Source organism: Trematomus bernacchii, unplaced genomic scaffold, assembly GCF_902827165.1.
Source record: "Trematomus bernacchii unplaced genomic scaffold, fTreBer1.1, whole genome shotgun sequence".
In the NCBI taxonomy this organism is placed as follows: domain Eukaryota; kingdom Metazoa; phylum Chordata; class Actinopteri; order Perciformes; family Nototheniidae; genus Trematomus; species Trematomus bernacchii.
In genome coordinates this window covers 4,725,859-4,752,826 of record NW_022987828.1, presented here as the reverse complement: position 1 = coordinate 4,752,826, position 26,968 = coordinate 4,725,859, and the positions used below count along the sequence as shown (strand labels likewise).

The window sequence follows — 26,968 nt, the reverse complement described above, 5'->3', positions numbered from 1 at the left end:
AAGGCCGGGTGTAAGTGCATTTCGCGTTACGTCGTTTGTGAGTGGAGCATGGTCACAACAAGTGAGTGGATGAGTGACAGAGCGGATCAACTGCTTGCTGTAGGGTGCACCTGCTGGATGTATAGATAATAACTGAAATGTGTGCTCTCAGATTTAAATGAGATGCAGGACATCACTGTTAGATTTAACATGTCTAATTCACGTAAAAAGCATATCCAGACAAAAGGAGGAGGCAGGGAGGATTTGTTTTTATCTAGGCTGATAGTTGAACATCAGCAGCTCTCAAGCAGCAAAGTGAAAGTAATACCAGACAGAAAAGAAAGTGTTCACGTGGAGACAGACATCCACAGAGAGGCAGACAGAATGAGTCAGGATGCGTAGTGTTGACTGCCTGATGTTAGACTATGTTGAGTGGCAGGTGACTGATGCACCGCTGAGACACTGCTGGTCACGTCCACCATGCACACTGGCCTGTAAATTGGCTGTCTTCTGCTAACCATTTGGCTCATCAAACCACTCGCTCATGACCAGACCTGGTGCAGAATACTTATCCCTCCGTCCTCCAGAGAAGAGAAATAGGAGAAGTGAGTGTCACACGGTGAACTCTTATAGCTCCATGTCTCAGCTGGAGCCGACATAAACCTGACTCTGCAGTAGTTTATTACTTTGAAAGTGCAGTTTTTGAAGCTGCTCATAATAAAATAAAATCTCAGTCCTCAGCAGTGTTTCATGTTGTTAGAGTTATAACTTATGGCGTTATATCCAAGATTTATTTGTGGATGTTTATAGTACTACTGTAACAGTAGACATTTGAGTGAAGTTACCACTGAGACACTGTACAACATGTTCTTTTACTGCATTTCTATTTTAAAAATCTAAAAAGATTATACCATATCTGTTAGGTAGTTGTAAACCAACAAGTCTTAAGGACATTTCTGTGTTCACCAATTCAAAGCTCAACATGGTCCTGTGGTTTCTGCCTTTTCAGCATTAGCTTGTTGAACTTTTGGACCAGGGGATTGCCCCTTGACCGGTTTGATTCAAATCTAACCAGATTAATAATACCACAGCCAGCTCTATGAACAAGCATAATCCTTCAATTGCTAATATAGTCTGCTTTTAAGGCAATTGTTTTCTGAATAAAATTTGACTTTCACACTTTAATTTACTTAATCAGACTTTTTCATTTGCTATTCATTCATTTATAATAACCAATTGCATCTGCAAAAGGGGATATTGACTGTATGTAAAGCTACTGTATACATTCAATTTACAATGAATATATTGTGGAAATGTTTTACCTTGAATGATACATTGTATGCAATATATCTTTATAAGTCCCTTATGCTAGGATTGCACTTGAGTGGTAAAACTGTTAGGATGCAGCAATACGTTGTGAGTCTTCACTGCAAACAGAGCGAAAGCTGCAGATGAGGAAAAAACAGTTAACATATGCATAATCAAGGCAAATGTCAAAAGGAGCCCAAGCATGTCACACTGTTATCACAGCGTGATGCATCTGCACAGGGAACGCAGCATGAACAGGTTCTCTCATCGGGAAAAAAATGAACTCCAGTTTGAATGTAACACATCCTACGCAGTTACATGTGTCATCTTAAGCTTGTGCCTCTCCTATATGCTCAAGTCACTCACCTTCTAAAATGGTCTTGCCTACTACAGTATATATCCTGTAATTAGGATGTAATACATATCTGGCTGGGGCGCTAATGATACGGCTGGATGCTGATAGACATCTGCTGAGTCAAATGGAAGCAAAGTACAACAAAAGCACGCACTGGAAAGATCTCCTGTTTGTGGTACACCAAAAAGATAACGTGATTTCTGAAAAATGTGTCAGTTAGGCCTGGCTTCCTTTCTCCTCATTGCACTTTCATTCTTGCTAATGAGTAGACAGGAATTAGGGCACAGTCCATGAGGGAGGTGGAGTGGGCATTGGGCACAGATTGTTTCACTTCAATGTTATGATTCAGAAAGATATATTCCACTGTTGACTACATCTGAAAACAAAAGCAGAACACTTGCAGCTCTGTTTTGAAACTACTTAACAGAAAGTATTGCATGTTACAAAGTTATCTGCTACCGTGACCCCTTTCCTTCCTCGGAACACTGAAGCGTCTTAAGGCGTCTTGGCTCCTCTGTCCAAAACTGGGTTTCTGGATGTATTTATCTCTGTATGAGACCAGCATCTAAGAGTGTGAGTGGGAGCAGTGGCATAGAGGATGGGCCCTGGCGTGTTTCCAGCTGTTTTGATGGCTCCAGATTGCCTCTGCGCTGGTAGGATGAAGCAGGCACCAGCAGGCCGAGGAGCTGTCAAAAGAATTACCCCAGCTCTCACTTATCCATGCATGGTGTACCACCCCGTGGCAAAATACAGCTACTGCATATGGCGGAGGAGGAGGACAACAACGAGTGGAAGGAACAGGAGGTGGAGCTTCGATAGAGAACCAGCGAGCAATTCATCCTATTTTGAGAGATTTTAATTAAGCATACAAAGCAATTTTCCCCCTTGCATCCTAAATGTCTTCCCCTTCATTGTTCCTCAAGTTGCTAATTAGCCCAAATATTAGTCTTGCAGTGTGAGGCTAAGGCAGCCTCCCAGATGGTGTAATAGGTGCGTTGCAGCACATGCACGTATTCCCTAACGAGACATGACATGCTGGGTTCCTACCCTGACAGCAGCTGCACTATATCACATGCACAGGCTGCTGCAGATGGATGTGCTTACAGATACGTACATTGAATATAGATAGATGTTGAAGATTTATATACATGTCAATACACAAGTCACTGTACACCACATCGGCTATACACACATACAACCTGCTGACTTTGCACGTTAGATAAGTCTTGTGCAGAATGTCAATGCATAATAATGCCCTCAAAGGGTATTATGGCTGAGTTTAGCGTTAAAAGAGGTTTTAACCATGCTTTTTGACAGCATACTGTGTGTTAGTCAACAATCTTTAATATAGTAAAAATGAGAAAAAACTGGTAGTCTCGTGCCTTAAGCGATGTTCACAGGTGTGCTGAACATTGGATGAACAACAGAAAACCTGACAGTTTGAACAATGTCAGGGGCTTGATTTTCACATTTTAGTTTGTTCACAGACCCAAAGGAACTTACGAAACGTCTAAGCCTTTGTCAAAGGAATACAGTGCGTATAAGCTGCAGATTACGGCTTTGTATGTCTGATTTCTACAACTTGTTATAATAGGTATGTTGAGAAACTTTTACAGAACAGCTAAGACCAAAGACTGAAGCTTGACTTGCAAATCAATAAACCTGGAGGGAATGCTCCTTTTAATAGTCTGAATGGGCTGAAAAACCTCATTCTAAATCTTTACCATCTTGGCACTCGCATGTATTCTTGAGAGCACGAGCTGAAGTCGCACGTAGCACCACTGCAGTAGACACACTGATCCATTTTCTATCTTTGCTCTCATTTCGTGGCCATAATAAAGGGGCCATATCGTCACAGGGCAGCAGATGTGAAGTTGGCCTCTATTGATGTTGTTTCTTTCTGAATAGAGAATAGTTTCCCTTTGGAAATCCACTCAGCTGCCAGGTTGTTTTCACACATTTAATACCAGTGAGTCTATTATTTGGATTGTATATACAAACTACTCAAAGGCTGCGCTGAAGAAGACATGAGCAGCTTTGAATTATTTATGATATCTCAGAGCCATGAAAACATTTTCCAAAAGCCCTTTGGCAGGTGTTTTCCGGCAAATTTTGAATTGGGCCTGACGCCCTGATCCTGTGGGCTTCACAATCCTGTGACATGCAGCTGACAGCTCTCCCTTTCTGCAAAACCTCCTCTCCTCGGGGAGAAAGAAGGGGGGACTGTGTGCCTGGCTGCCATAACTCCCACTCATTGGAATTACAGCCTCATTTGTTACTTCTCTGAGAGTTGGCCCACCCAACCCAATCGCCTCCGTTTCTTTTAAAAATCTGAAAACGATGTTGTCTTGTGCTTTATAAGACATAACATGATGGGTTGGTTTAGTGTTGGTGGGCTCCATCTCCTCTCTGACAGCTTCCCGTTGGCTTATCTCAGACAGAAGCTCCAGCTTCAGTCCTCTCAATTTATTCGGATATTAAACACGGGAGTGCCATTCAAAATGACTGGGCTTCCAGGATTGGATTTTTGACAGGTGCTCACTTTGCATCAGGTAATGATTCCCCCACATGTCATCCCCATATTTCAATCTTTATTCCGACTTTCCTTATTTACTGAATTTTGAACAATCTCTTATATGAATTTAAGCTGAGTTGACATCTTATAATAAACATCTACCACAGTTGTGAATAATTTGATCCGTTCATTCGTAAAAAAAAAAAAGTCCAGATTATTCACATGAGTGAGATTGTCTTTACATTTACGAGATGTTGTAAAGTGTTTATCACATAATTACTTTTCTTTGCAGCTGTTTATTCCCAATGACCAGACTCCATGCTTTAGGATGTTTAAATGTTTTATTCATGTTTTAGGTTTCTTTCAGTGTAATCACGAGGCTCAGCAGAGTGCAATGACCAGTTAACAAACGGCGTTTACCAAAATACTATACGCTTTTAAAGCAGAGAACACATTTTTATTATCAATGCATATATTTGATTTTGCTTCCTAATTTTACCTTGGGCGCATTGTCACAATTATAGTGGATCCGATTTTAGAACGATGCATTTTTAAAGGGGGTAAGGTTTTGTACTTCAGCAGAAATAATATACAGTGCAGCACTTGGATCCGTCTATCACGGTTTATAGCATCAATGATTTTCATGGCTCATCTTCCCAGCGTAAACATACACCGGAACAACAGACACTTACTGTCTATATGTTTACAGTATAAACCATAGTTATCAATAATATATCAAGAATAAGTTGAATACTTGCTGCTACTAGAAACTGCTTTCACATGGTCTAAGTACTAGCCAATATTGCATTGACAAACATTTTTCAAGTATTAGGGGCTCCATTTTTGCTGGCATCTGCTAACACTGTCTAAATGCAGCTCTTTGCTTTAGCTGCCTGGCAGGAAGCAGACCGTTTAGCAGTGAAAACTCGTTTGTCACACACCCCTGTCATCTGCAGCATACCCCAGGAGGGCGTGGAGAAATTGGATTTGGGTGAGGAATATGACGGAGTCATCCCAGGGGATGGATGTGACATTGGCTCTGTGTGACGAGGAAGTGGTGATGAGGTGGTGTGTGTACATTTGTACTCTATAGCCCCCACCACTCTCCATCTCTCCATCTTGGATTCTATCTGTCTCAGCACTACAGCTGCAGTAATGGCTTTGTTATTGGGTTATGGTTTAGTTACACTACCGGAAATGCTGTTACAACCCCCTGCCAGCGTTAAACAATCTCCCCTTCATTTCTCCAGATGGCTGCCTAATGCTTTGAGTAAATGCAGTCACCCTGAGCAGAAGCTCAATATTCAGGGTCCACAGGCTATTACAATTCTTTCGCCGCTTTCTTTTTTTCCTCAGTCAATATCAATGTGTACCTTTTGTAGTTTGTCCCTATAACATTAGAGATACAAATTGCAGATGCAAGGCCTCTTTTTCTTCTTAACATTAACTTTGGTACTTAGTATTGATTGAGAGTTTCCTATATATTCCCTTTGCAGTGAGATTGTATTGGGTTGTTTTAAAAATGCAATGTGTTTTACTATTATCCTAGGATGTACCATTTCATACAGTAGTTGTACGGTCCTGTTTAGCTGATTTCTCGATGGTTTTACTGCTTTATCAAGAACTGGAAGTCCCTTTCCTTACAACTTCACATTCAACACTGCTCTTCCTTGGCTCCTCAGCAAATCACCCGCCAAGTGTGAGGTGAAGAACAGCTATAGAGAAACTGGGGACTACAGACCTACATACATATAGATGGAGACTCTTTTCATTTTTGTTGGATTGAAGCCACCTACTAAATTGGCCCAGAGAAAACAGGACTCAGACTTTGGAGGGAGATTGGGTAGCTGTCAGCTGTAGTACACGGTGTAATGGGATGCTAGACATGTGGCATCTCCTATACAAACTGCTCTTGGATGACATATCTGTACACAGCATTTCAGAGTTTGGAATTTACCCATTGATTTCTTTGTTTTGTCTTCAGTAATTTGAGTAGCATAGTTGTTGGATCCATCTGCGGTCAGATGGGGTGTCCTCTGTCAGTGAGACAGAGTTTTCTTCCCTAACAAACTGTATGTCTCAGAAACACACCCACAGACACTCCTGGAAGCCCGTAGTCGTCTCTGTGTTTGTCAACTTCATTATCATTCCTCTATGAATGAACTGAATGCTGGATGCCAAGTCAGTGCAGGCTGCTAGGTTTGTTGCTGCAAAGCTTGTATTGCAGTATTCAGTAAGTGCATTTTTCCAACAGACACATAATAGGATATCTCACTGTGTGTTTGACCAATTCACTAGGGGTTTCGTGGCCTAAAGAGATTCTGAGTCGATTAACATTCATACATTTCTTTTTACTAATGGGTTGTATTTTGTAATCTGCAAAACATAATTTCCCTTTCATTCAGTAACAACTTTAAATCCTGTGTTTACCAAGAATGTCTCGTAATTTTCTTGAAAATGCAGGAAAAAGGCATAAAAAAAAAGACTATTAAACCAAAACGAGCTTTAGCCAACAAATCAACTAAGATAGGGCAGCCCTATAAATTACATAACTGTATTTGAAATATAAAGTCACATTTATATTATCATTAAATGATATCCACAAGGACGTAATTAAAAGCTGAACTGACATTAATAGACATTGGTGCAGCGTAAAACTGCTACACTCCATTTTACTGCTATTCCTGATGTTGTTTTCCTCCTCATTCTCTCTGCAGAGGCGACCATCCTCAGCTACGACGGCAGCAAGTTTATGAAGGTCCAGCTGCCAGTGGTGATGCACACAGAAGCCGAGGACGTGTCTCTGCGCTTCCGATCCCAGCGAGCCTATGGCATCCTAATAGCCACCACATCTCGGGAATCCGCTGACACCCTGCGTCTGGAGCTGGAGAGCGGCCGGGTCCGCCTGACTGTCAACTTAGGTAACGCCTCGGACATGCACCGACCGCTGCAGCAAAGCCATCATATGTCACACACACACTCTCTCCCACACTCACACACACACAAACACCATATACATATTTTGAAAAGAAGGAGGAGGTGTAAAGACTTTCAATGCCAAAAGTCTGCGGCTCTCCGCTCACTGCCAGTTGAGCACACAGATGTCGTTGCCCAGCAGGGAATGCTCGCTGCCCAATCCATCAGCTGACCCCAAATCAGCATCCGTACATGTGTATTGCTCTATAGGAAAATGCCCTGACAGTTCAAACACTGCTCTATTCCTTCCTTGTTTCATTTCAAACACATCCAGTCATCATTCTTTGAGATCTAATCATTCTAAAAATGTGTAATATAAGTTGTTACCTGATATCAGTAAGCCAATATTTATGAGTTGTGGCCAATCAATGCCCTGAAATCATGCGTTTACCTTTTGAACCTAATTCACATAAATCAGCAACTGTCTCTTAAATGAGCACACTTGCCCGTTGCAAAAAGAAAATTGAGGACAAAATATAAGAGTCAGTGCGAGTGTGTTTATATGTCCTTATTTGCTCAGGAAAGAATCCAATGATGCCTGTGAAAGTTTGATATCTCTCAAACGGAGCAATGCCGCACAAATGATAGCCATCTATTTCTCCTTTCCACTGGCTAAACAGAAATGGGCTTCCTAAGCGGTGCTGTTTAGCTGTGCATACAAAGTAGACAGTAGTCTGTGTCTGCTGTCAAACACAAGGAAGCATGTGTCCCGCCCTGGAAGACAACAGCGCCACACACTGACAGGGCTGACAAGTCAAATAACTGAGAATTCAAAGGAATGCCCTCTAATGAAAACAACAGGCCACCATGTTTTGTTTACCTTTGAATTATATTTGACACTTTTAAGAGTAGAGTTTGTCCCCAGCCATCAGCCGCTGAAGCCTGTCTTCTCCGTCCCTCCTTAAACAAAAGCAGAGCATTCCCTGTTCGGGTAGGCTAGTGCTGGTCTCTGGCTGTTTGCGACCACTTTTCTGCTGTGGTTGACAACACATGACAGGCGGGGCCAAATGGGAAGGAGGGAGCTCAATCTGGGTCACCTTTCTCAGAGCACAACATGAGCTAAGCCTTAGGAAACAGAGAGGTAGAAAAGTGGCAGTCAAGATCGCATTGCTGTACGCTAAAAGATTAGTTTGTTATTGTATTGACTCTAATGTCAACTACAGCTGTTGAAGTATGATCAAGACTTTTGTTAGTTGAACAAATACAAATCAATAATAGTGTTACCTGTACTAGTTTTCACTTGTGGAAGTAATATGTTATTTTACTTCAAGTAGATAGAAATATCACTATTTAAATAATTATTTATTATATGTTATTGTAACTGAATAATTAGACAGAGTAGCATTTCAAATAGTTGCGATGAAATTCTACCTACTTTATATTCTGTTGGGAAACATTATCAGATCATTTATTTGCATAAAAGTAACAATACTATATTGGTAAATTACTAAGTTATAAGTAAAAATAAATTCTTCAAATTTAACTTAGTAAATAAAAGAGTACATAAGTATAACATGCTAATTATTCAAAGTATCAAAAGTCAAACAGCTAAAAAAAATGACATTACCATGTAAGCAGCATTTTAATTCTGGTTGATTTGACCTACTTTAAATATGTTCAGAAGTAAAATGTATAATGTACCAGGTAATATAAGTTCTTATTTGTGTAGTGGAGTAAAAGGTAAAATAATGTAGCCTAAAAGGGAAAAGCTTCCTCCTGGCCCTGTCTGACCCTCACCAGAATCTGATGCTCTCATACTGTATAGAAGATCTTATCCTTTCTACGTAAATCTCCCAGATGTTAAACCTTGCGTCTGGCTATTGGAAGAAAACATAGCAATACAAACAATGTCATGAACATAACCTCAGTTCTCGTCACTCTCTGTTCTACATCGCTGGAACATGTAGTGTAAGCCATGCTGTGCCCCTCTGGCACCGCTCCACTGCAGAGCTTTCACCAGCTCGCTGCAGCTCGGGCTGCGGGTGAGAGCATCAGAGGACGGAGAGTGTCCGTGTGTGTGTCCCCAGAGGGGTGGACTGTATGCTTTAATCATGTCTGCAGCTGTAACATTGAAAGATGAATTTATCTCTCATCTATTCTTCCCCGTCTAGATTGTATCAGGATTAACTGTACCTCCAGTAAGTTACTGTTCACCTTTCTTATTCTTCTCTAACTCTTGCTGTTTGAAGATATTCATGTTTTATTTTTCTAGAAGTCTTTTACGTATCCATGTTTACAATTTTCTCTGTTAAGACATTTTTATTTGATACTGACATTAAACGATCATTAAGCTATGAAAATGCGATTTCCGATGTGCGATGAAACATGTCTGACTTGCAGTTTGCATTGACATATACGTTACATTTTGTCATACTGAGTCCGAGAGCTATCGGAGCATAATAAATGTCGGGTGGTGTTGTGTGCATCAGCTGTCCAGGACAATGATGAGCAGTAGGGAAGACATGGAGGGAGGCTTGAAATAATGACAAACCCAAATATGGCAGTCAGGTGTGATCATACACACTGAGTTGTTTATAATTAACGATCCATTTCACTCCTGAGTTTAGGCTGATGTAAAACGCATGCTTTGGGACTGCAGGTATTTTAGACATGCATGATTTCCTTGTCTCCCCCTAGCAATTATTTTTCTTTTTTTTTCTTCTTCAGTATTTCACGCCGGTTGTAAATTGATGAGGCCATTCAAGGCAAAGAGGAAATACAGAGTGTGATTTTATTATTCTCATTAACCTGCCTCACAGAGCAGAAAGAAAGGGATGAGGAGGGAGGGAGAGAGGATAGATCTTGTTGTGATTTTCTTGGAGGATATCTCTGTGTGTGTGTGTGTGTGTTTCTAAAAGGGGTTACATTGCAATATTTTGGGAGGTAAAAAACCCTGACATTCCTTATTCAGGAACAGTGATGAATTAATAATTACTTCTCTGGAGTCATAATACATGAGCCCTCTTCCTGTTTAATTATTCGGAAGTGACATACATACTCTCAGTATCAATAAATACAAGCTGAAATGAGACAGTTTAAGCTCTATAATAGAAGTCACATAGTATAAATAAGGACACACAGTTCTCTCTGAAAGTGTTGGATCTGTTTGTGTGTGTGGAGTGTTACAGTATCTGAAGGTCACTCCCTGATGAGAAGCGGAGACTTGCACAACAAACGCCTCCGCACAGAATCACATGATGTGACCTCTAGACATGCTTCTGTGAGCCAGCCCTTCTTAACACCTTTCTAAATGCTAAATAGCATTGTTCATGCGTCTTGGATTGCATCCCTTGTTTGTGTATGCAAACAAAAAGCTCTGAGCTCTAATTCCCCCATCCAAAGCTTTAAAAGGTCATTCTTGGTTTATGAGAATGGTACAGAGGCGTTATCAGCGCATACATGGACTCCAGTGGTTGTTGTACGAATATTTTCTACTTTGTTTTTTTCTATCTTCAGTTCTTTGTTTATTTGTACTCATAGTATCCAATTCCATTTACAGTAGTAACTGGCATCGTTTAACCAAAATAGTTGTGGCAGTAGTGTAAACTGGTACTGGTTGAAGGTACCAGCAATCTTTTGAATGTTCACTTATTAGTTCTGTCCCTTTTTTATACATTCAAATAATAGTCTTAAATGATATTCTGCCATATTGTTAAAATAACAGAATTAAAAGATTATTTTTATAGATAGAAAGACGTACAATACTGCAGATGGTTTAGACGCGTAACTAACCCAGAATTCAAAATAAAATGTTTTGATTCCATTAACATTTAATATAATGCCATAGGGAAAGCGAATGTTTAAGTTAATTAAAGAAGGAAATACAACATAAAACGGCAGGCTTTCCTTTAGTACATCCAGACCTAATTGTGTCATAAGAAAATGTTTAATTGAAGTTCTAAGAACTGTTGAGCCAGTGCATTTCCACTTATGAAGTACTTAATCCTTTTATATAGGTTATTATTTTTCTCCGTCTTATTTTCGTCCTCTTTTTTTTCGGTGTTAATTAATGTGTCTTGTCAGGCGCTGCAGCTCCGGACAACTTGGTGAATGAAGAATTTCAGCACCGACTCAAAGAACACATCACTGTCAATTAGAGAGCCGGCTCCCTGGGGCTGCCCAGAGCTGTCTGAAGAGCACACTGCCACTTCCACTTAAACACTGTTAACCGGGACTGAGTGACAACAAACTGAAAATATGAACCAAAAATATCTCGTGACAGCTTGGCTTTTTTTCTTCTTTTCGTGTGACATTCTGGCCCTTATATTATTCATTAGCTTGAACTGCAGTATAATCATAATGTAAAGTGTATCCATAAGGGAAACGTCATGTTATTAGTCTCTCAATGACCTTTGGTAACATCTCTAGGCATCTTTTCTCTCATAATTGATGTTTTCGGCGCATCAAAGTATCGTTTTTGACTTATTTAGTGTGAAAGACTCTTTTACAATATTTTGCCTGTGTATATGTAAGAAATAATAGATGCAAGGTTGATTCAAGGGGAGGATGCATAAATAGATATGTACATACTGTACCTGCTGCCTGATCGGCTGAAATAATTACACTAAATTGCCATTAATTCCAACGTCTTCGTCTCACACTAATGCTTGTTTGAGGACCACTGTTTTTATGACTGCTAATATTTGTTGCAAGATCTTTATTCAACATATTTACTATTTCTCAGTCTATTCCTAAAATGCTGTGACTATGTTGAGCGCACATATTGATTTGAGGTTATTCAGGGATACATTATTGTGAATATAAGTCAACCTAAAGATAAAACATATATCAATAAGCTAGTTAGTGACCATAAGTACATGACCAGGATGAGCAAAATAAGATGCAGTTATTAATATTGGACCCCACTACACCCTCCTCCACAAAATATTAAAAACAATATTAAATGTGTAACAAAATAAACGGACAAAAGTTCAAATCTTTAAAAGTTTTAAGCAAAGAATTCCGCAAAAATAAAAATGATATTACCTCAAATAAGACAATCCACCAGCCTCAATTGTAGATAAACAGGAGTACCAAGTGAGGAGAAAGAACAGTGAGGTGCTTAAAATTGAAGAGCAATTATGTGGATGTTCTTTATGGTTGCACTGAATTAGCTAGATAAAGAGGCTAACATGTTGGCTCAGTGGTCCTTGCAACAAACATCAGCTGCTTCAATTAAAAGCTGGGAATAAACGCTGACATCCCCCAAAGCTCCAGCATGCTGATTGACTTTCCTGTCAGACAGCAGGTAGTTATCATGACACAGTTACGCCGTTATTGCTCAAATATGCTGTTATCCTAGTGCGTTAAATTGAGCCGTGTTCAAAAAACCATTCCAACATGTTTCGTATTGAGCAGTCATAAATGTAAATGCCCACAAACTGCGGATTATTATTGATCGTCATTTATTGTTTTTACACTATTTAATCTCTGCTTGCCTAAACAATGGCTTTATAGTTAGCAAACCATTGATTAGTTCAGCAGGTTGCCTCACATTGTAGCCTGCTTTCCTTGCCATGTGCGCTGGACTCTGATCTCTGTGTTGACGGTAATCCAGCAGTAGTGTCCTGCTGCTTGGTCAGTGAGTCGTCCCCCCCACCTGGGTGAGTCACAGTGTCTGGGCAGGCAACACCAGTATCTGGCCTGTCATCCAGCCAGCCACAGCTGATTGACTGGATAATCACATCTTCTCATGCTGCCCTGTGCCACACTTCTCCACTGTTCCCTTGGGCTCAAAGTCAATGAAGCATGGAGGGATCACTGTAGATCCATCATTGCAGATAGATCACCATCAGTGAGGGCAGCAGAGAAGGCTGGACGCGGCCGACAGTGGTCTGAAGGACCTTAATGTCTGGCCAGCAGCTGGCTGTTTGGACCACAGACTGTAAACCCAGGCCCTACAGTGGTGGATGTTGTGCAGCTATGTGCTCCTTAATACGATTGACCTCCTTTCCCCTTTTCCTTAATTTCCTCCTTGGAGAGCAACAAGGACAGGATGATGGAAGGCAAAGATCAAGCATGCTTTCAAGTCCAACTCCATCCCATTATTTCATATCTCTCCCCCTTAATCCCTCGCCAGTCGTCTGGTTTCAATCCTGCCCCGGTGTTAGTGCTTAGTGCTTACAAAGCAGAACTGTGCCTCTGAGATTGAGTGTGTCCCAGTGCTTTGGCACCGTCAGATTTGCATACACATTGCATCGAGTCTTTGAAGATTGCAGAAAAGGAGGAAATAAATAGCCATACATGGGTGCAGGGTAATGAAGATGGCTCCCATCTGAAATACTCCCTGCTGTGGGCACGGTATGCAGAGCCTGGGGATTTTAAATCGGTCACAGTGGTCCGTCCTTATTGGCCGGTTTGGTTATGTGTGCCCATCAGGGGAACATCAGAGATACACTGCAATTCGAAGATGCTCTGAGACGGAGGGAGGCTACATGAAAAAAGAATGTGTTGCCCCAATTGGACCAATGTTGGGTTTCTAAATGCAGGAGTGTATCTTCGGAGATTTTGTTAGTTGCTGCTGATGAGATCATTTATCTGTGATTCTAAATCTGATTAACTCTCCTTGAGGATTTGGCACCTTGATCCTGTTTGACATCTCTATTACTGCCCTCTAGCAGTGACACACTTAATGCAACATGTATGTTTTCAGGAGTCAATGAAGGACTCAGAGGTTTATATTATTATTATTATTATGTATATTATATAGTTAAATGTTAAGTTAAATGGGATGATTTATGGATTCAACATGTGCCTTAGACTTTGTGCAGTTTTGGTGACTGACGATATTGGCTACCTCCTACCAGCTGCTTATTCCAAAACACCCATTTATTTTCAAAGATTCTGATAAAAATCACATTCTGTATTTCCTGTTTTCTGCATTAGCGGATTTCCAGGGACAATGGCCTGTCTGTTTTGCTTTTAATGGGTTCTTTCACCACCAAGGACATTGCTCCCATTATGCAAGTATTTATTTCCTTATCTCTATTTCATGTCATGCGCTGGGCATGAGAGGAATCAAATACTGGGTTGCTCTGTCGTAGGTAAACAAGATGGAGAGTGATGCTCAATTGTTTAGTGCCTTTCTCCGTAGTAGCCTTTCGGTAGTTAGATACTGCCCCCTAGTGGCATCAAAGGAAGGAAGAGATATCATAAGAAATCTGAGACCAGCTATGATGAAAATACTCAGTATCCCCTGTTTCATTAGCCAATATATATTTACAGAAAACAGTTAGTGTGGATATTGTTAATACTAATATGACATCCTTATTATGGCCTCCCTCCTCTTAGTTTGAGGACAATGTTGTTCAGGGACAATTCAGAAATGTGATGCCCTATCTAATGGTGCGACCAGTACAGCAAATGCAAGTCAGAATGATGTATTTTATGGACCATTAACTATGTTTACCTTAATGTTTTTTTGCTTCTGTCAAACAACTTAACTTATACTCTCTGCCTCTCTTTCGGCGCCCCCTTTTCTGTCTCTCAGCCTGTCTGTAATGTATATGATTTGTGTGCATGAATATCTGTTAACCACTGTTTGGACTGTCCCGCAGGCAAAGGCCCAGAGACTATTTTTGCGGGTCAGAATGTGAACGATAATGAGTGGCACACAGTGCGTGTGTTCAGGAGGGGCAAGAGTTTGAAACTGACCGTAGATGATCTGCAGCCTGTGGAAGGTACTTCTCCCTCTTCTCCTTTCACAGAATATGTATTCTTTAAACCTAAATTAACCCATAACATTTGTTTGGCTCTCAGATTCTAGGTAAGACATATGCTCTAGTAATGTATTCTCTACAAATACTGTGCTTTGTAGAGTGCCTTTTTTTTGTTTTTCTTCATTATTGATGCTCCCTTATCCACTTTGGACAAAATATGCATTTTTGTTGCCGTTTATTCACAAGAAATTCATAAGACGATTCTCATACCATATCCTCTAACATGATTAGGTTAAATAAACATCTAAAATAGGCTACACAGTTTGATAATAACTCTCAACAGGCTCATTTTTACAGCCGAATTATGTAGATTCACTGTCTGTAGGGGCCTTGTTTGCCTTTATTAGAAATGTTATTATTAGCCATACACAATGTTCTGTATCGTACTTGTCTGCAAAAAAGCGTTTCACAAAAGTTTTATTGTCAAATATCCCCAATAACACCCTCCTTCCCTCCCTTCCTTCATCTGCTGATCAAAGGTCAAATGGCAGGCGACCACACCCAGCTGGAGTTCCACAACATTGAGACGGGCATTGTGACAGAGAAGCGCTTCATGTCCATGGTGCCGTCCAACTTCATTGGCCACCTCCAGAGCCTCTCCTTTAACGGCATGGCCTACATAGACCTCTGTAAAAACGGTGACATTGATTACTGTGAGCTCAACGCCATGATTGGCTTCAAGAACATCATCGCCGACCCCGTGACCTTCAAGTCGCGCACCAGCTATGTGACCCTCACCACTCTGCAGGCCTACTACTCCATGCACCTTTTCTTTCAGTTCAAAACCACCTCCTCCGACGGCCTCGTCCTGTTTAACAGCGGCGACGGAAACGACTTCATCGTGGTGGAGCTGGTCAAAGGGTGAGTGGAGGCAAAAACTCAAACCGACTGTTCTCCCATGTATTTAAAGTGGACCTATCATGCTATATTTGAATAATATAGTATAGAACCATACCTATATAAGGCATGTTTATACTTTTTTTTTTTCAAAATACCAAACAGATCATGCATTTTAGCCATGCCTCATTTCGCTCAATTTGACATTTTTTAGCTCTGTTTTGGCAAGGGCAGATTCAGTGAGAACAGCACCATCTACAGGCCTGGCATATGTACTACAGCGTCTCCAGCGCTTTCGAACGGCAATGGCCGTGGCTGTCTCCTCCTGATTGGTGGAGTTGGCCCAATAGTCGTAGCGCCACCGTCCTGACGTCAGGACAGTGTTCAAATCTGGATCAGTTTTTATCAGATCCGTTGCAGCCCCTTTTTTAGAGATTTGGGTATGGAGGAAAATAGAGAGGGTTGTGTTTTCTGACACTTGGTGAGTTCCCTGGAACACCGGGGACACATATTCATGTAGAAAAGACGTACAAAAGTGCATTTTGCATGATAGGTCCCCTTTAAAGTAGATCTAGTCAGATAAGATAAGACAAAATGTACTTTATTGATCCCAATTTGGGAAATGTTTGCATTGCAGCAGCATTAAAGACAAGGCATTGCACATAAATGAAAAGAGTAGAAACAATCCTAAAATGTAAACATCTCAAAAAAGAATTAAAACCACATTAGTCACATTCACTTTTGGTTCATCTTCAAGGGCATTATCAACTAACCAACCATAAGATATTGTATTCCTTTTTTCTATGCATTTAATTGTAGAGTAATTACAGGAGTCATGGGGGTTGTGGCAACCTGCTGTCAGATTTATGTTTCTAGGGGGATTCATAATTAAGTTTTGTTTTTGCGTGGGTGCCTTGCTTGTTTTAGTTTCAGATCAGGTAGCTGCACAGTAACTACACGGCTCTTCTCTTTGAACACTTACCTGAACCTGGTTTCGACATCAGCAATGACTAAGACTGTCAAATGAGTTTAATTTGAGTGTAGCAAGTTGTTTTCATTATGTAAGACTTTCCATAAGAATTTGCTGTCACTTTAATGATGAAGCTCTTCATACTTTATGACAGTTTCCAAACAGACTATAAGTCTTGACAGCTATTTATGCCATCACCATGGGAGTTTCAATTATTTTCTTATCATCTCTATGCCAGAGTATTTACTTAAAGAGCTGACGGCTATTACTGTTCTTTTAAATCATGAAGGCAAAAACAAATACCCAACATAAAAGGGAATCGACTTCACAAGGGCACATTTCTTATTGCTGAAATGCAGCTATAGAATGACCCTCTTTTAAGTAATGCCTGGAGTTAAGGCATTATTCAATGTGCTAAACATTAAAGGCATACATTCTAATTAAAATGGGCACGCACATCATCATTTGCCTCTAAACCAAAGTATTTAAGACCTATTTGTTCGGCACAGCCCACAACCTTTTGTTAATTCTCCAACCTGCCAATTATTGAGAAGCTTCTCAGACAGCTGCACTTTCTGATACTCTCATATCTGCACCATTGAACTCACAGCACCAGCAACAACAAACTCTCTCTTGCTCCAGTTTTAGTTTCTTCATGCACTTTTCAGTTCACTTTTTCAGATTGTATTAGTCTTGTTATATTCTTATGCATTTTGTCTGTTCTGTGTGTAAACATTCTGAAAATAAACTGGATTCCAACACATTTATTTATATTTTGGGATTCTGGAAACGGCCTTTTCCATAAGCTATCATGTCTCACGTTCCTGTCCATGGTTGCATCGACTCACGCTGTTAAATATCTGTTTCCAGTTACCTGCACTATGTGTCTGACCTGGGAAATGGAGCCCACTTGATCAAAGGCAACTCCAACAAGCCCCTCAACGACAACCACTGGCACAATGTCATCATCTCCAGGGACACCAACAACCTCCACATGGTCAAGATTGATACCAAGATCACCACGCAGACAACCTCAGGAGCCAAAAATCTGGACCTGAAGGGTGTGTAGGAATAGAGAATTTAAATACATTTATATTGTAGATTTCATTAAATTGGGGCAGCAGTGGCCTAGAGTTGAGAAGAGCAGATTTGGGACTGAAAGGTTGCACCAGCAGGATAAAGCCTGCAGGGGTGGAGGGAAAGGCTCGGCCCTCACTCATTACCAACACTCACTCGGGTACCCTCCAGCTAAAATCTCAACTCCATCTGTTCAGCACCAGCACTAATGGTGTGCGTGTGGAGCAGCGAGTTCATACAAAAGAGCATTCGGGCTCAGCAGACCAACATTTTATAAAAGTTATCTGAAAGAATGAACAAGATAACAACTTTTCTCACTGGAAGGATAAAGGCGTAATTAGTGTGCTGCCTCGAAGAGTGTTGTAATTATTACATTTGTTGACCTAGTTCAAAGCAGATGACAAATGTAAACACAAATATATAATTGATATTGCATTGTTGCACAATTAAATCAAATTTGACAAATATATAATTATTTTTAAGCAACGTGGTAATTAACTTCTTGCACTGTTTCATATGGATTATACTTTCAAACTACCTTAATTAAGAAAAACACAAATGTTATCTTTAGGTCTTTAGTTGGGAAATCCATTCAACAAAGAGTGGTTATTTTTACATTAAAAAGAGAGCTTGGTACCATGTTTTGTTTCCACTAGGGGTCAGTATTGTCCTATTTCTGCACAGGTAACCTTTATATTGGCGGGGTGGCTAAGGAGATGTACAAGGAGCTGCCCAAACTGGTGCACGCCAAGGAGGGTTTCCAAGGCTGTCTGGCGTCGGTGGATCTGAACGGGCGGCTCCCGGACCTGATGTCAGACGCTCTGGACTGCGTGGGTCAGATAGAGAGAGGATGTGAAGGTGAGTCTCTCGGCCGAGTGAAGCAACTATTTGGTGCTTTCAAACTTTCGTTTTTGTATGTGGAGTTTACTACATGTTCTAGCTTAAATCAGGTTCAAATTGTATTGATCAGTGCCTAAAAAAAGGAGAGATACTCCATTTAATCATCCTCTTTCCCCTCGTTATCTCAAAACTATCATGCAGTGCTTCAATGCTTCTAAGCGCTCTCATTCTCATACTTTTCCGACACACATACACTGCAAAGCACACCCACAATGCCAACCTGTGGAACATAGTGTAACATCCATAAAGTGTGTTAGTATTCTGTTAGAATGCATCAAGCTCTGACACTCTTCCACAGGCTATCATTTCTGTTTCACTTAGCCATAATCTGATTATTCTCTCTGCCATATTTGTACTGCCAGTGTTATTTCCCATTTTATCCCCATTCTGTTTTGCTCTATGCATGCTCGCTGGATCTGAGAGTTTGCCAGAAGCAATCCTTTTGAATTATGTATGAAGCCTCTGTTGCATGCATGAATATCATTTGTCCAGTCTAATGTGTGCACCACATCCAGAGACAATATTTGATTTATTTTTCAACTTCACTCACTTAGTTCAATTTCACAATTCATCCACTCTTTTTCTCTATTGAGTAGGCGGCTTCTGATCTTTTCATGTTCCCACATTACAAATGTAATCAAATGTTGCGCCCTGTCAAACGTGCTGTTATGGTTTCGTGCCACACAGTATCAATGGTCCCTCTCAATGGAAAATGGCTTCTATAATAACGCATTTATTGAATTGCATTAAACCAGTCAGAAGGTTGCATATGTTTGCTGATAGTTTATGACTACAGCAGAGAAATCTCAAAATATTCATGAGAGGAAATATGCAGTTTCTATTACTGTAAATCTACTAAGCATCATAGACAAAACATATACTCCCCATATTAATGACCTAACAATTGCATGCCTTTTTGTATGTTGCCATTTTGAGAACTGCTATTACAGCACGGCTTAATCCGGCCTGCATTATACAATACAATTTCCCCCTCTGGCTCTTTGTGAGGACAGACATCGGCCTCATTCCTCGCTCTGTCTCTCCTGCTCCAACAGTCTGTGTTGCTGTTACTCCGTCTCTGATGTCTGCTTGACTAACAGCTGGTATACTTTGCCTTTTCCTTTCCTATTATTTTGCTGACAAAAGTTGCATTGATGAAAGCTGACTTGCAAGGTAGATAGCTTTCTCTGTTTGATACGGAGTCTGATGTCCTTCCTCCCCTTTGCATCTGCAATACCTCTGCTGCCCCTCTCTCCCCCTCCTCCTCACAGTCTCTCCCTCCACACTTTCCTCTCCCTGAAATCGTATTCACCCACCAAATGAAATGGGCTTCTGTCCCATAACAATACAAGTGTCGTTACCATCTTGTATCAAAGTCCAGGCCTCATGTTTTGAGTCACACTCACATATTGTATGTTGTCTTTATTATTTAGTTTTTCTTTTGTTTACATACTATACATATAGAATATACTTTTGTATGACTATAGTCTTACTAACAATGTTTTGCCTGCATGATTTTCCTACTTAATTTCACGTTTTTCATGAAATGAATCATTGTTATTGCTAAGCCCCATGTTTCCCAATGCCATATTACTGTTATAATTTCTGGGAATCTAACCACGTTTTAAGTAAAAAGTATATTAAGCTACATACTTTAGACTTTAAAGATTTAACAGTTTAAAGTATGCTGCAGCACTAATGACAGTGGCCATCAATTAGCCCAACAAATAGATCAATTCTGATCTCTTATATTCACTAGCCATATTTACAAATAACATAACAATAGTGCAATTACACATCTGTTGCTTCAAAGACTCCCAAATATGTCCTATTACATATGTGACACATTAGGCACATTATTATATGGAAATGTTTTTTTATACTTTAATAATGATAATAAACTATATTTGTACAATGTTTTACAAAGTGCCTTACAAAAGATATAACCAAACGACGCAATAATCAAAGGCGTAATAAAAAAGGAAAACGGATGTACAACACTCCATAAACAAAGATGCACATCAAGACTTTACACAACGTACAAGTGCATAGGGAGTGATTCACAGCCTGTTTATAAAAGTATGATTTTAAAAGGGATTTAAAGATTTGGTAAAGCTGGTAAATCACACGTTGAAAATCTAGTTAGACGCACCATAAATAGAGATGTATTCAAATACATCAGAATAATTTGTTATCATGAACTTAACCGTTTTTTCTTGTTGCCAAAAGGACACTGTGTACAGCATTGAACTGTTTGCGTTTTTCAGCCTTGAGTGGGCTACAGCAAACACTTCAACTATTAAGCAGTTACCATAGCTACGCTGAGGCCGAGCACTGTGGCCGAGTCTGATTCCAAAACCAGAGTATGGAAGAGGAGATATTGAATTCCATGTCTGTAAAAAAATAAAAATAAAACGGCTGAGCACCCAGAGTAAATAGATACACAACAGATACAAAATATGCCTCTCATAATTGACATGAGTACTAAAAAAAGATGTGATCCACATGGCTGTATAGGTGATTGCCTAATGCATCCAGTACTATGTGTGTCATTATTCATGTTATATGATTATTACAACAATTGCATGATTTAAATATTGAGATTAGGAAAGATAATATTACTTAACAAATAGAGGGGGGGGGGGGGAAAGGTGAGTTTATCCCTCAAAAAACAAATTAATTCCAAAATAAAAATATTTTACAAATCTTTACTGTATATAAAAACATTTTAGAATACCAACATTCATTCATACTAACCCGTGCCATTCCACTTACATTGTCTCCATTAACTGAACTATCTCAGCTTCATCGTCACACAAACGGACGCCACAGTCTTTACAGCTGTGGACTCACTGCGCACTGGTCCAGACTGAAAAAAGAACGGAATGACCAATACGCAGGTGTAATGAAGGATATAATAAGATTCACAAGCACGGAGATTAAACACATTGACTGCAAACACATCTGAAACAATATATTTCAATATTCTAAGTGCTTGGATAGCTCCGGCCCATACTGGTTACGTACTCTGTGTCATTGTCGTTTGACCTCATTTACAGCCGGTAATAACGTGCGCTCTCTGATTGCTCTAAGCATCTGCATAGGTGGTCAGGGAGGCGTGACACTTTTGGAGAAAGGAGGATGAACTGGATCACAGTGTGTACTGTAGAATCATCAGATCTAGACACAGTTTAAATGAACACTGCTGTGTCTTAAAAATGCAATATTTAAATCAGGGATTTAAACAAGATAACATAAGGGAATCTATTTAAAAATACATGTAAAATCAAATATGGATATCACAAAGGACAGGTTGTTGCTGTTTTTGTACATGTGGGTTGTTTTTATTGTGTCTGTCTACTGATTTTTTTTTGGCAGGCAGTTGGCTACAATCTGGAAAATTTGTTGCAGGTTTGCAAAACATGGCTAAACACATTTGGCATAACATATGTATGTTTGTTCTGTGTATGCTTCTATTTGCAGAAGCCTATTGTCTGGTACTGTATGTTATACGTGACATTTAATTTCACTGCAGAGCCGATCTGCACACTGTGCGGCTGGTTATTATAAAAGTCTGCTCACCAAGCTGCTATTTGTCTTCATATTCAGGGCCCAGCACTACGTGCCAGGAGGACTCGTGTGCCAACCAAGGAGTGTGTCTGCAGCAGTGGGAGGGCTTCAGCTGTGACTGCAGCATGACAACATTCGGAGGGCCGCTGTGTAATGACGGTAGGAAACCACTTCCTGGTCTCTTAATAGTTTTTGCTTATTTTTGTTTTTTCAAATGAGTCTGATAAGAACTAGAAAGCATAACTTGATATATGCTTTGTGTTGCCCTTACATTGTATGAGATGACAGGCCTTGTCATTTAATTAAAACCCAAACAGATCACACAAAATACCATGCTTTAGATGCCTCCTTCATTCCATCTGCTAAGCTAATTAAACACGTCCAGGAAAACCTCAGTCCCAGACCTTTAAAGGTGGGTGTTATCTTTAACAGGAGGTCCATTTTTATCCTATGCTTTCACACAGCTTTTGTGTTCCAGCTCATTATTGTTTCCTCTCTGTGAGCTATATTTGTGTCCTCACAAAGCACATTTGTGCTTTGACAACTCTCCAATTGAACTAAGTAAAGGCCGGAACTGTGCTTATTTTCCAGTATCTTTGTTTTGAATTAGAAATCGGAAATGTACTGATATTGTTGGGAGGCACTTGTGATACCTGGCTGACAGTTCAGTGAAAGCTCATTAAGGTTTGAGAGATGTACCACTAGAGGGAGCAACACACTTTGTGTTCTGCTAAATAAAACGTCCACAACTAGTCAATCAAGCAAACCAAAAACATTACATGAACCACAAATGCACTGATTATTTATTTCACTTTGACCACACTGCATTTTGTTTAGCATTGATCCCAATTAAAACCTTAAACACACCATACAGATTTAAACTTTGAGCCCCATGATGCAATTGAAAAGTTCAGTGATATTAATCTCTCTTAACGACAGTTAAATAGGCCTTTTGTTTAAAGAAGTCTGTGCTCATTAATGTTGAGCTTTGGAGGAAACTAGGGTAATGTCTGCCCCTCCTCCCGAAAATGGGCTACTTCCTTATGCAAAACATGCACAGGGGGTTTTGTTTTGTCATTATTTTCTTCTGCAGCGGTTCACACAGTAGGGGTGAATGGGCAAAGTGCTGAACTGCATTAAGGAGAAAAGAACAGAGTGGGCACTCTGGAGATGACACAAAAAAGCAGAGGAGAGAGCACCATAAATGTTAATGCATTCTATGTCTCTTCGACCAGCTTGATAAGACTCCTTTGTTATCAACAGAAAGAGTTAGCGGATTCCCGTGCAGCTTCACACACTGAACGTATCTGCTGCCTATGATAACACTAAAAGGCTTCTTGTGTCCATGATATGTGAGTGCGGGTGTAGCTTGTCCTGATCCTAGCCCTGCTCTGCTCGTTTTACTCTGCCTTTCATTCCTCAGACCATGTTTAGAAGAACAGCAGTAGAGATGTGCAGAAGGTGTTAAGGGATATTTAAATGTCGAACTCCTCGTGAACCTTCCTTGTGCGCTAAGAGGGAGAAGACATGCAGCTTTTTTCTCTCCTTTCTTCCTGTCATACATATTCATCCTGAGCAGGCCTATACATCTCATTTACAGCACTGGGAGCAGAGTGGCTCAAAGGACATGTACGCACATATTATAGAATATGAATAGAGCTCGACCTGCTGCGTCTAGTTGTAGTAGCTCTTTATTCCTACTGACCTGACAAAACAATGGGACCGATCAATGTGCAGGCCCTGAGAATAGAATATATGTAACCACAACACTTTCCTGGAATTCTCTTTCACAACAGAAACAACTGAACTAGTCCTCACAATACTAATGCAAGCCATCCTCCCTCTGCCAAGGAAGCTCTATGAGTAGGAAAAATGAAGCTGGAGATGGTTGGGTTTTATCTGCGTTGACGGATTGTCACGGGGATAGAGGAAAAGGGGATGCGTCAAAAGGAACGAGAGAAGCGTCTCTGAGGAAAATATCACTCTTTAACAGATATATTTGCATAAGCTGAAATGCAGGCAATTTATGACAGAGCAATGGGTCTCTGAGAAAGCAGCCTACATGGGGAGCTCGCTGCATTTCCACATATTTCTCTAGTGGGTAGTCTCACCAGGAGAACATCTCTATTTCTTAGCCCCCCTGGCCCCATAACATTCACAGCCGGGATGCATTGTGCAGCTGTCAGTCACAAATCATAAGGGAACTAATATTATGTCTGAATCTACAGTACCATTTTATCGTTAAGCTCATTCAAAAAGTAAATGTTTTTCAGCAGAATACTGTGTATTGATTAGGGATGCCAGCGATTATTCGATTTTTCGAATATTCGTTACAATCTCCATAATCGAAAATTATTTTTAAAATTCGATTTTATTTATATATATATTTTTATTATTATTTATGTTTTTCTTTTTTTTCCTGGCTTAGTTTCAACCAAAATATAGACTAATGCTAATAATAATAATAGTATTAATAATTGTAAATGGCCATTGGTCACACCACCAGTTTGTTTTACTGTAAAGTTGGAGGAAGCTAGCAGCGCAGGCTGCGCAGAGTGCAGACTGCTGCTGCCTGCTGCAGCCTGCTACACACCGAGCAGGTGCGATTGATTTATTGGCGATATACAGAACAGTGAGAACAACACAACTAAAGAGGAGCAAAGCGGCACGTTCAAAGAAGAGTTCCTTTTGGAACTACTTCGAACTGACAAGTGCAAATTAAGTCAAATGCAAGCTCTGCGAAAATACTTTTTATTTTTCCCTCGGGGGCGGCGAATAAGCCATTAATATTCGCCAGGGCTGTTCGAATTTGATCATGGTCAGTTTCTGGCATCCCTAGTATTGATACGTGTGTGCAGTTGTACTGGAACATTCCCCTTTTCTTTACTAGTTATAATCACTTTATAATCCATTGTAGTTCACTCAATTAAAAAATAAATAAAAAAGAGCCACTATGTGACCGTGACCTGCAATTCAAAAGATTCATAACATTGTTTTAATTCGTTGCTACAGTTTTTATTATTATGTTGACTCATCTGTTTTAAGAATGAAATCAAAGATGCATACAGTAGCAACTCTACAGCCTTTTGTCAATGATTCCTAGCTGCTATGATAATCTTTTGGCAAATATATTTTTTTCTTTTGAAGTTGTGAAAATACAATTAGTACCGTATAATGTTTAGCTGTACAGAGAGGGATGGGGTATCAGTGACTTGGGAGCATTTTTAAAACCAGTGAAGTAAAGAAAAGCGTTTGGGAAAATGGCCAGTCCTTCAAATCACTTCTCTATAAGTTATGGCCAAACACACACCGGGCTTGCTGACTGTTTTGTCCTATGGGGGATACCGACAAGCGTACACAAGTGAAGAAGACATCAGTGAGAACATGAAGTGACACCTTTCTTTCTTCTAATTAACACATCTTAAGTGCCCGTATTGGAAGAGTATCTTTAGTCAATTTAAGAATGACGTCATCTCGTTAGTTGCCAATAAGCTTTCCCTATATAAGTGCATCTTTACATCTCCCCTGTTTTTTGGAGCACACACTCTGCAATGGTTTTCTTTTCTTTTTTTAGTAATGTAGCCTTCCCTGGCTGTGCTGTGAATGTGTTATTATAAAATATATTCACCTTTTCAGAACAGCGCTGCACCTTTCAGCTCAGAATGATTGGCGGTATGATGAAATAGATATAAAAACAATCTTCAAAATGTCTTTTCATCATCTTCAAAACACTTCATCAAAGTGATGTGCCAATACTTTTCTTGAATGAACTGTGATGATGTTTGAATGACACTGTGTCTTAGAGTTATATTTTTAGAACCAATTATTCCCTACAGTCTATGAAACTAGAGTAGAAATAGAAGCCAAGCCGGCCAAGATCAATCTCTCTCAGAACGTACATGTGAGAGGAACTATGATGGTGTAGCGCATGCATTTGGTCTCATCACTCCAAGCTGGTTTTGATGCCAGTTGGAACCAAATGGCATCAGAGTTAGGGGATCAGAAAGGAGACAGAGGTGGCATGTTTCTGTGTGTGATCAGGTCATCAGTAGTACGGTGCAAGCGCATGCTCATGCCTGTATTCTTCCAAAGGCAGAACACTACCAGTCTTCTTCTCAGCTTAGAGATGACCTGATATTGCCATATTGGATTTTCTCTTCTCTGAAAGTCCACTGGGCTTTGAAAAAGTGTTTTCTAGTTTTCAGTCCGAATCTGGCTTGGCGTGTGTGCGTGTTTGTGGGACCAAAACACAAGTCTAGACCACCTGAGGGAGTTAGCCTGCAGTGGTCAAGCATCTGAGTGTAATGTACAGAGACAACGAGAATGGTGTTTGCTGTTGAGCTAAAGTGGGTCGTGGAGAGGCTCCAGGAAGGGGCCTGCCAGAGCTATTAGTGCCATGTCAATATTGTATCAACAAAGGGGGTTTTGTGGGTCTAGTCTCCATTGTCTCTACCCGAGGGGCAAAGAGCAGCCCCTCTCACTTTATTTCTAATGTGTCAATGCTCATTCTTGTGTCCCTGTACCCTGAGAATAGTCGGTCTGAGCCTAAGGCTGTGTGATCTGCATTAGACATGGGTCTGATTTTTCTTAAGCACATACAGACGAAAGTTTGGACCCTATTTCTGTCATGTTGTCCCTCATGTTGTCCCTCTTCATCCACTCTAAAGACGGCTACACTAACAAAGAGAAGCTCACACACACGGACTCGTTTGTTGCATCAGTCCACAAAAGACAGAATTCAAAGAAATACTTTAAAAAGACTA

General features: G+C 40.2%; 1 protein-coding gene across 2 annotated transcripts in view; it reads left to right on the top strand.

Annotated features, from left to right (window-relative positions):
• Positions 1-26,968, top strand: part of LOC117499778 (neurexin-1a) — a 228,207-nt gene that overhangs the window by 89,495 nt on the left and 111,744 nt on the right. For both annotated transcript variants that reach the window (XM_034152400.1, XM_034152401.1), the window contains 7 exons: positions 6,875-7,078; positions 9,245-9,271; positions 14,690-14,812; positions 15,331-15,712; positions 17,529-17,719; positions 18,420-18,593; positions 22,245-22,364. In XM_034152400.1, coding sequence (XP_034008291.1) covers positions 6,875-7,078; positions 9,245-9,271; positions 14,690-14,812; positions 15,331-15,712; positions 17,529-17,719; positions 18,420-18,593; positions 22,245-22,364 — 1,221 coding nt within the window. The remainder of the gene's footprint in view (positions 1-6,874; positions 7,079-9,244; positions 9,272-14,689; positions 14,813-15,330; positions 15,713-17,528; positions 17,720-18,419; positions 18,594-22,244; positions 22,365-26,968) is intronic.